The sequence below is a fragment of the Oncorhynchus gorbuscha genome, unplaced genomic scaffold (assembly GCF_021184085.1).
Source record: "Oncorhynchus gorbuscha isolate QuinsamMale2020 ecotype Even-year unplaced genomic scaffold, OgorEven_v1.0 Un_scaffold_818, whole genome shotgun sequence".
Lineage (NCBI taxonomy): Eukaryota > Metazoa > Chordata > Actinopteri > Salmoniformes > Salmonidae > Oncorhynchus > Oncorhynchus gorbuscha.
In genome coordinates this window covers 253,943-265,051 of record NW_025745822.1, presented here as the reverse complement: position 1 = coordinate 265,051, position 11,109 = coordinate 253,943, and the positions used below count along the sequence as shown (strand labels likewise).

Here is an 11,109-nt window from a genome sequence, read left to right as displayed (position 1 = left end):
ACCTCTTCCTGCTGTTCTACAGGAGTCATGTAATGGAGGTAGTCATCAGTAGTCCTACAGTACAGTACCTCTTCCTGCTGTTCTACAAGAGTCATGTAATGGAGGTAGTCATCAGTAGTCCTACAGTACAGTACAGTACCTCTTCCTGCTGTTCTACAGGAGTCATGTAATGGAGGTAGTCAGCAGTCCTAGTACCTACAGAGTCATGTAATGGAGGTAGTCAGTAGTCCTACAGTACAGTACAGTACCTCTTCCTGCTGTTCAAAGGAGTCATGTAATGGAGGTAGTCATCAGTAGTCCTACAGTACAGTACCTCTTCCTGCTGTTCTACAAGAGTCATGTAATGGAGGTAGTCATCAGTAGTCCTACAGTACAGTACCTCTTCCTGCTGTTCAACAGGAGTCATGTAATGGAGGTAGTCATCAGTAGTCCTACAGTACAGTACCTCTTCCTGCTGTTCAACAGGAGTCATGTAATGGAGGTAGTCATCAGTAGTCCTACAGTACAGTACCTCTTCCTGCTGTTCTACAGGAGTCATGTAATGGAGGTAGTCATCAGTAGTCCTACAGTACAGTACAGTACCTCTTCCTGCTGTTCAACAGGAGTCATGTAATGGAGGTAGTCATCAGTAGTCCTACAGTACAGTACCTCTTCCTGCTGTTCTACAGGAGTCATGTAATGGAGGTAGTCATCAGTAGTCCTACAGTACAGTACCTCTTCCTGCTGTTCTACAGGAGTCATGTAATGGAGGTAGTCATCAGTAGTCCTACAGTACAGTACAGTACCTCTTCCTGCTGTTCTACAAGAGTCATGTAATGGAGGTAGTCATCAGTAGTCCTACAGTACAGTACAGTACCTCTTCCTGCTGTTCAACAGGAGTCATGTAATGGAGGTAGTCATCAGTAGTCCTACAGTACAGTACAGTACCTCTTCCTGCTGTTCAACAGGAGTCATGTAATGAGGTAGTCATCAGTAGTCCTACAGTACAGTACCTCTTCCTGCTGTTCTACAGGAGTCATGTAATGAGGTAGTCATCAGTAGTCCTACAGTACAGTACACCTCTTCCTGCTGTTCAACAGGAGTCATGTAATGAGGTAGTCATCAGTAGTCCTACAGTACAGTACAGTACCTCTTCCTGCTGTTCAACAGGAGTCATGTAATGAGGTAGTCATCAGTAGTCCTACAGTACAGTACAGTACCTTTCCTGCTGTTCAACAGGAGTCATGTAATGGAGGTAGTCATCAGTAGTCCTACAGTACAGTACCTCTTCCTGCTGTTCAACAGAGTCATGTAATGAGGTAGTCATCAGTAGTCCTACAGTACAGTAATGTAGGTAGTCAGTCCTGTACCCTCTTCCTGCTGTTCAACAGGAGTCATGTAATGAGGTAGTCATCAGTAGTCCTACAGTACAGTACCTCTTTCCTGCTGTTCAACAGGAGTCATGTAATGGAGGTAGTCATCAGTAGTCCTACAGTACAGTACAGTACCTCTTCCTGCTGTTCAACAGGAGTCATGTAATGAGGTAGTCATCAGTAGTCCTACAGTACAGTACCTCTTCCTGCTGTTCAACAGGAGTCATGTAATGGAGGTAGTCATCAGTAGTCCTACAGTACAGTACCTCTTCCTGCTGTTCTACAAGAGTCATGTAATGGAGGTAGTCATCAGTAGTCCTACAGTACAGTACCTCTTCCTGCTGTTCAACAGGAGTCATGTAATGGAGGTAGTCATCAGTAGTCCTACAGTACAGTACCTCTTCCTGCTGTTCAACAGGAGTCATGTAATGGGGTAGTCATCAGTAGTCCTACAGTACAGTACCTCTTCCTGCTGTTCAACAGGAGTCATGTAATGAGGTAGTCATCAGTAGTCCTACAGTACAGTACAGTACCTCTTCCTGCTGTTCAACAGGAGTCATGTAATGGAGGTAGTCATCAGTAGTCCTACAGTACAGTACAGTACCTCTTCCTGCTGTTCAACAGGAGTCATGTAATGGAGGTAGTCATCAGTAGTCCTACAGTACAGTACAGTACCTCTTCCTGCTGTTCAACAGGAGTCATGTAATGGAGGTAGTCATCAGTAGTCCTACAGTACAGTACCTCTTCCTGCTGTTCAACAGAGTCATGTAATGGAGGTAGTCATCAGTAGTCCTACAGTACAGTACAGTACCTCTTCCTGCTGTTCAACAGGAGTCATGTAATGGAGGTAGTCATCAGTAGTCCTACAGTACAGTACCTCTTCCTGCTGTTCAACAGGAGTCATGTAATGGAGGTAGTCATCAGTAGTCCTACAGTACAGTACCTCTTCCTGCTGTTCAACAGGAGTCATGTAATGAGGTAGTCATCAGTAGTCCTACAGTACAGTACCTCTTCCTGCTGTTCAACAGGAGTCATGTAATGGAGGTAGTCATCAGTAGTCCTACAGTACAGTACCTCTTCCTGCTGTTCAACAGGAGTCATGTAATGAGGTAGTCATCAGTAGTCCTACAGTACAGTACCTCTTCCTGCTGTTCAACAGGAGTCATGTAATGGAGGTAGTCATCAGTAGTCCTACAGTACAGTACAGTACTCTTCCTGCTGTTCAACAGGAGTCATGTAATGAAGGTAGTCATCAGTAGTCCTACAGTACAGTACCTCTTCCTGCTGTTCAACAGGAGTCATGTAATGGAGGTAGTCATCAGTAGTCCTAGTACAGTACCTCTTCCTGCTGTTCAACAGGAGTCATGTAATGAGGTAGTCATCAGTAGTCCTACAGTACAGTACAGTACCTCTTCCTGCTGTTCAACAGGAGTCATGTAATGGAGGTAGTCATCAGTAGTCCTACAGTACAGTACAGTACTCTTCCTGCTGTTCTAACAGGAGTCATGTAATGAGGTAGTCATCAGTAGTCCTACAGTACAGTACAGTACCTCTTCCTGCTGTTCAACAGGAGTCATGTAATGGAGGTAGTCATCAGTAGTCCTACAGTACAGTACCTCTTCCTGCTGTTCAACAGGAGTCATGTAATGGAGGTAGTCATCAGTAGTCCTACAGTACAGTACAGTACCTCTTCCTGCTGTTCAACAGGAGTCATGTAATGGAGGTAGTCATCAGTAGTCCTACAGTACAGTACAGTACCTCTTCCTGCTGTTCAACAGGAGTCATGTAATGGAGGTAGTCATCAGTAGTCCTACAGTACAGTACCTCTTCCTGCTGTTCAACAGGAGTCATGTAATGGAGGTAGTCATCAGTAGTCCTACAGTACAGTACCTCTTCCTGCTGTTCAACAGGAGTCATGTAATGGAGGTAGTCATCAGTAGTCCTACAGTACAGTACAGTACCTCTTCCTGCTGTTCAACAGGAGTCATGTAATGGAGGTAGTCATCAGTAGTCCTACAGTACAGTACTCTTCCTGCTGTTCAACAGGAGTCATGTAATGGAGGTAGTCATCAGTAGTCCTACAGTACAGTACAGTCATGTAATGGAGGTAGTCTCTTCCTGCTGTTCTTCCTGCAGGAGTCATGTAATGGAGGTAGTCATCAGTAGTCCTACAGTACAGTACAGTACCTCTTCCTGCTGTTCAACAGGAGTCATGTAATGGAGGTAGTCATCAGTAGTCCTACAGTACAGTACAGTACCTCTTCCTGCTGTTCAACAGGAGTCATGTAATGGAGGTAGTCATCAGTAGTCCTACAGTACAGTACAGTACCTCTTCCTGCTGTTCAACAGGAGTCATGTAATGGAGGTAGTCATCAGTAGTCCTACAGTACAGTACCTCTTCCTGCTGTTCAACAGGAGTCATGTAATGGAGGTAGTCATCAGTAGTCCTACAGTACAGTACCTCTTCCTGCTGTTCAACAGGAGTCATGTAATGAGGTAGTCATCAGTAGTCCTACAGTACAGTACCTCTTCCTGCTGTTCAACAGGAGTCATGTAATGAGGTAGTCATCAGTAGTCCTACAGTACAGTACCTCTTCCTGCTGTTCAACAGGAGTCATGTAATGAGGTAGTCATCAGTAGTCCTACAGTACAGTACCTCTTCCTGCTGTTCAACAGGAGTCATGTAATGGAGGTAGTCATCAGTAGTCCTACAGTACAGTACAGTACCTCTTCCTGCTGTTCAACAGGAGTCATGTAATGGAGGTAGTCATCAGTAGTCCTACAGTACAGTACCTCTTCCTGCTGTTCAACAGGAGTCATGTAATGGAGGTAGTCATCAGTAGTCCTACAGTACAGTACCTCTTCCTGCTGTTCAACAGGAGTCATGTAATGGAGGTAGTCATCAGTAGTCCTACAGTACAGTACAGTACCTCTTCCTGCTGTTCAACAGGAGTCATGTAATGGAGGTAGTCATCAGTAGTCCTACAGTACAGTACAGTACCTCTTCCTGCTGTTCAACAGGAGTCATGTAATGGGGGTAGTCATCAGTATTCATGCCTTCTTCCAACGGGGCTACAAAGTCTGCTGAGCTGATCACCTCTATGGTCCTCTGGAATACAGTAAGTCAGGAAATAGAGGTTGTAGTCTCACCCATGATCTTACAGTAGAATATGTTGGATGTTTGCCTTCACATTTGTGAATATATTAAGAAAAGGATCATATTAACTGGTAACAGACCTTGTTAAGGTATCAATGGGAAATCAAACAGACTCATTCATTATAGCTCCAAACTGTCAGGGATAAATCACTAAACTACAGCTCGATCTGGAAATGATGAGGAGTTTATATGTCACATCCTGGAAGTTGCAGCTCCTAGAAAAGAGCTCTGATTGAACAAATCAATTGAATGGGCTCTGATGTTATTATAGGCTCCATACATGCTGTGATAATGAGATCTAATGTTATTATAGACTCCATACATGCTGTGATAATGAGATCTGATACTATAGGCTCCATACATGCTGTGATAATGAGATCTGATGTTATTATAGACTCCATACATGCTGTGATAATGAGATATAATGTTATTATAGGCTCCATACATGCTGTGATAATGAGATTTAATGTTATTATAGGCTCCATACATGCTGTGATAATGAGATCTGATGTTATTATAGGCTCCATACATGCTGTGATAATGAGATATAATGTTATTATAGGCTCCATACATGCTGTGATAATGAGATATAATGTTATTATAGGCTCCATACATGCTGTGATAATGAGATTTAATGTTATTATAGGCTCCATACATGCTGTGATAATGAGATCTGATGTTATTATAGGCTCCATACATGCTGTGATAATGAGATCTGATGTTATTATAGGCTCCATACATGCTGTGATACCTTGAGATCTGATGAGATCTGATGTTATTATAGACTCCATACATCACTGATGGTGAGTTCGACAGAGAGGACAGATAAATTCTCTCCTGATGGTGAGTTAGACAGAGATGACAGATAAATGGTCTCCTGATGGTGAGTTAGACAGAGATGACAGATAAATGGCCTCCTGGTGGTGAGTTAGACAGAGATGACAGATAAATGGCCTCCTGATGGTAAGTTAGACAGAGATGACAGATAAATGGTCTCCTGATGGTGAGTTAGACAGAGATGACAGATAAATGGCCTCCTGGTGGTGAGTTAGACAGAGATGACAGATAAATGGCCTCCTGGTGGTGAGTTAGTTAGACAGAGATGACAGATAAATGGTTAGGGACAATGACAGGAAAGGACTCTTTATGGTCACTGCCCTTCCAAGTTACTCACTAGCTTCCTTCAGGAAACCTCAACATACATACGGACACAATGACCCAGGCAGTCTCACCTTCTTCCCAAGGAGCAGCTCCTCTCTAGGTTGGCTGAAGAGAAACTCATAGAGTTGGTAGTTCTGAAAGAGACTATCGTAAAACAGGTGAACCAAGATAAGTAACCAACAGAGCAGAACTTCAACATCCCATATGAGGGTCACTGCTCTGAATGGATTATCACCAGGTAAGTAAGGACAGTGTTCATGTGATATTAATCATGTAGGCCTTACTAAAAAGGCTAATAGAGAAGAGTCTTGCTACCTGCACTTCAGGTAGTCAGTGATGGACATGGCCTGCTCAGCATCAAACAGTGAGTCGACCTCTGGAGAAGGAGACTGGCGCGTTCCTGATATCATCTTGGCCAACTCATTCAGGTTATCAACAAACGGCATCTGCTTCTCTGGGACATTGAGGACAGATATGAATACAGATATTAGCCACAGCCAGTCCATATTGACGTTAGCCATAGGAATCTGACTGGACGTTCATTACTTCTCTCTCTGAGGCAGGAACGGTGCCGTGCCAAGATCAGGACAGCAAGGAGCGTGAGATGTGTCTCGGAAAACATACCTTAATCCAAGGATGGGAGATGGCGCTGTATTCCTAATTATCCCAACTGACAAATCCAGAAGATTGAAATACTTTATCTCAAATGGTGAAGTTTTGGAGGAAATTAACTCTATTTTCTTCGCTCTGCTGTCATGAGGGGGGCAACTTAAATTCTCGCAGGGTGGGGTGGGACCCCAACTAAATGTTACTTAGGGCCCACTAAAAGGCTGTCTGTATGTGTGGGTATAGATGTGGATATGCAGGCCTGCGAGCCACTGTGGCCGGTCATGAGGAGTTCAGATTTTGTGGCCCACACCTCAATTTTGTGGCCCACACCCCAAGTTTCGTGGTAACAAATCAAAATTATAGGTTGCGGCTTCCCGGGTGGCGCAGTGGTTAAGGGCGCTGTACTGCAGCGCCAGCTGTGCCACCAGAGACTCTGGGTTCGCGCCCAGGCTCTGTCGTAACTGGCCACGACCGGGAGGTCCGTGGGGCAACGCACAATTGGCCCAGCGTCGTCCGGGTTAGGGAGGGCTTGGCCGGTAGGGATATCCTTGTCTCACCAGCGACTCCTGTGGAGGGCCAGGCGCAGTGGTTGCCAGGCACATTGGAGTGTCTCCTCCGACACATTGGTGCTGCTGGCTTCCCGGGTTGGATGCACGATGTGTTAAGAAGCAGTGCGGCTTGGTTTGGATTGTGTATCAGAGGACACATGACTTTCAACCTTCGTCTCTCCCGAGCCCGTACGGGAGTTGTAGCGATGAGACAAGATACTGCTAATTGGATACCATGAAATTGGGGTTGAAATAGGGGTACATTTCAAAAAATAAAAAAAATAATAGGTTATACAGTAAATTACTCATCTCATACTTTATTCTATACTATGGTATCTCATTCACTTAATAATGTTTACATATCTTGCATTTTTCATCTCTAATAATGTTTACACATCTTGCATTTCTCATCTCATGTGTAGTGTATTCTATGTCATATATACTGTATTCTATTCTACTGTATCTTAGTCTATGTATTTCTCATATGTATATACTGTATTCTATTCTACTGTATCTTAGTCTATGTATTACTCATCTCATATGTATATACTGTATTCTATTCTACTGTATCTTAGTCTGTGTATTTCTCATCTCATATGTACATACTGTATTCTATTCTACTGTATTTTAGTCTATGTATTACTCATCTCATATGTACATACTGTATTCTATCTTAGTGCGTTCCGCTCTGACATCACTTGTCCTTTACTTAGATTTGTGTGTATTGGGTTTATGTTGTGTCATTTGTTAGATATTACATGTTAGATATTACTGCACTGTCAGAGCTAGAAGCACAAGCGTTTCACTACACCCGCAATAACATCTGCTAATTTTATTTATTTTACCTTTATTTAACTAGGCAAGTCAGTTAAGAACAAATTCTTATTTTCAATGACGGCCTCGGAACAGTGGGTTAACTGCCTGTTCAGGGGCAGAACGACAGATTTGTACCTCGTCAGCTCGGAGATTCGATCTGTGACCGATAAAATTTGATTTGATACTGTCTGTTACCTATAAATCCTATGACTTACCACTGATGTTGTCCAGTAACAATTGCAGTAGAGCCATGATGAATGAGATCTGTTGACAGGTGTAGTTCATCTCCCTGGTCCACCAGAAGCCAGAGACAAAGTAGTCCAACCGGGAAGCCTCCTTCAGACACGTCTGGTAGTTCTTCAAACCAAGTATTTCTTCAAACTGGCTGTTGTAAAACAAAAGGTTGATACATGAAACACTTCCAGATAAACTGGCCAGTAGGTCCATATATCCTCGTTACTTACAATTGCACTTGTTCCACTGTCAAATCCAACAGCGTGTTGATTTGTTCATGGGAAATAGGTTTCCATTGAGGGTTGGCTTTTTCAGCATCACTTTCCTGTATTAATTGGATTCAGAACACAAGTTGAGTTTGGTTAGCTGGCCAAACTAGGTTAGTTCTAGCTATGATAACAGTTTGTCAAATAATAACCAGACAAATGATGTAGTAAATATTTCATATAATATTAAATATTAATAGGGTTTTAACATATCTTCCTACTTTGGACGCAACGTCATTTCTATCGTTTGCATTTTTATCCGCTGACTTGTTGCTTTGTTTCGCTTTTGCAGACATGTTTTAGTCACCAGCGTTACCATGGCAACATGTCCACAGTGGACGGGCGGTGAGCTTCCGGTCCGGGTGATAAGCTTCCGGTCCGGGTGATGAGCTTCCGGGCGGTGAGCTTCCGGTCCGGGTGATGAGCTTCCGGGCAGTCTGGTCTATCGAGATGGATAAAGCTGATTCTACAATCGCTGTGTTGTCAACTTAGAGACTCAGTCGCTGTATTTAGCGAGTATTCAGACCCCTCTAGCGACAAATAAAAATCAATTAAAAAACGAACCGCCAATAGCTACTTTCCATTACTGAGGAGTTGGCAACACTGTGTTAGATCTGTCTAGTCAACCTGTAACCAGTGCTGTCCGGAGCGCCGTACTGGTACTTCTCATTTTGGCCGAATAGCATACCGTCTCCTCTATAGTCAATGAAAGTACAGTATCAAGACAGGCAGAAGCTGCTTCTCCAATAGAAAAACAGGCGCTAACATGGTGTCTGGCTGAGATCTAATGTTATTATAGACTCCATACATGCTGTGATAATGAGATAATGACATGGGTAGAGAGAGACATGTCTTCTGGTTAACGGTTGTCTCGCACCGAACTGCGCAAGCCGTCAACTCAAAGGCTTTTGTTTTTGATGAAAATTAAAACGTGTAATTTCTCTCTTTCACTTGGTTGGAGTAATAACATGTTCTGCTACTTAAGACACTAGCTTAAATCTATGTTGTGCTTTTAGATTTCGAGAAAAAGGATCACACAAGAATGAAGGCGGGATCTGCAATGAAGAGAGGACATTCATTTCCTGATTCAGCTTCATACAAATGTATTTGCTTTAGGGTTGTTTTCCAAACACTTAAACGACACACCCTGTCCCCTCAGCCCTCAAATTAGGTGGACGCTTCTGATAACGTTTCAAGTATACACTTGCAGGGCGAAGGAGGCAGGAATGATTTTTAAATGGACCGGACTTTCCCGGAAAGGTGTCAGTCGTTCGTTCCGCGGCGACCGGTAGTTTATGGGTGCTTTACATACGCTACAGTCAATTATGATTGTCTAATTATATTAACTATATCATTATTAATATCAAATCAAATTTATTTATATAGCCCTTCGTACATCAGCTGATATCTCAAAGTGCTGTACAGAAACCCAGCCTAAAACCCCAAACAGCAAACAATGCAGGTGTAAAAGCACGGTGGCTAGGAAAAACTCCCTAGAAAGGCCAAAACCTAGGAAGAAACCTAGAGAGGAACCAGGCTATGTGGGGTGGCCAGTCCTCTTCTGGCTGTGCCGGGTAGAGATTATAACAGAACATGACCAAGATGTTCAAATGTTCATAAATGACCAGCATGGTCAAATAATAATAAGGCAGAACAGTTGAAACTGGAGCAGCAGCACAGTCAGGTGGACTGGGGACAGCAAGGAGCCATCATGTCAGGTAGTCCTGGGGCACGGTCCTAGGGCTCAGGTCCTCCGAGAGAGAGAGAAAGAAAGAGAGAATTAGAGAGAGCATATGTGGGGTTGTCATGTTTGTCATTTATTGTCATGTCTTGTCCCTGTGCTCCCCATGCTATTCGTTTCCCTCTGCTGGTCTTGTTTGGTTCTATCCCTCTCTCTCCCCCTCCCCCCCTTTCACTCTCTCGCTCTCTCTTCTCTCTGTCGTTCCGTTCCTGCTCCCAGCTGTTCCTATTCCCCTAATCATCATTTAGCCTTCCCACACCTGTTCCCGATCCTTTCCCCTGATTAGACTCCCTATTTATTCCTTTGTGTTCCGTTCCTGTGCGGTCGGTTCCTTGTTTTGTATTCCATGCTGTTATTGCGTTTCGCCCTGTCCTGTCGTGTTTTTTGCCGTGATTGTGTATCACCCTGTCCTGTCGTGTTTTGTGCCTTCTTCAGACGCTGCGTGTGAGCAGGTGTCTCAGTGGACTACGGCCTGCGCCTACCCGAAGCGACCTGCAGTCTGTGGCCGCTTCTCCAGTTGTTTTCCCCTCTACTATCTAGAGGATTTCAGTTATTTGGTTTTGAGCATTAATAAACTCTGTTTCTGTTAAGTCGCGTTTGGGTCCTCCTTCACCTGCATGACAGGGGTGGCCAGTCCTCTTCTGGCTGTGCCGGGTGGAGATTATAACAGAACGTGGCCAAGATGTTCAAATGTTCATAAATGACCAGCATGGTTGAATATACGCCTACTGTATAATACCTAGCAAATTAACTAACTAACGTTAGCCTGCCTAGTTGGAACTTCTGAAGAGGGAAATGTTTTTATTTCTACAATTTCCAAAAGCTAACCAAACAAAAACATCATGACTTTTATGAGACGTGTTCGTGCATTACAGACAATGCAATCGCCATCACACTGCCCCATCAAATCCAATTGTATAAGTCACATGCGCCGAATATAACCTTACAGTAAAATGCTTACTTACGAGCCTCTAGCCAACAATGTAGTTTAAAATTATTATTGGGGGGGGGGTTTGCTCTGACTTGCACTGTCAACTGTGGAACATTATATAGACAGGTGTGTGCCTTTCCAGATCATGACCAATCAATTGAATTTACCAGTTGGACAATCAAGTTGTAGAAACATCTCAAGGATGATCAATGGAAACAGGATGCAGCTGAGCTCAATTTTGAGTCTGTAGTCAAAGGTCTGAATACTAATGTAAATAAGGTATTTATGTGTTCA

General features: G+C 43.5%; 1 protein-coding gene across 1 annotated transcript; it reads right to left on the bottom strand.

The window, feature by feature from the left end:
- Nucleotides 1-4,371: 4,371 nt before the first annotated feature.
- On the bottom strand, nt 4,372-8,734 carry LOC124020439 (ciliary-associated calcium-binding coiled-coil protein 1-like; the record flags this gene model as incomplete). The annotated part of the gene is made up of 6 exons (XM_046335678.1): nt 8,365-8,734; nt 8,108-8,202; nt 7,859-8,028; nt 5,986-6,124; nt 5,742-5,814; nt 4,372-4,461 (listed from the first exon to the last, which is right to left on the bottom strand). Coding segments are annotated over exons 1-6 (642 nt in total), but the record flags the coding sequence as incomplete, so codon positions are not given.
- Nucleotides 8,735-11,109: the final 2,375 nt, after the last annotated feature.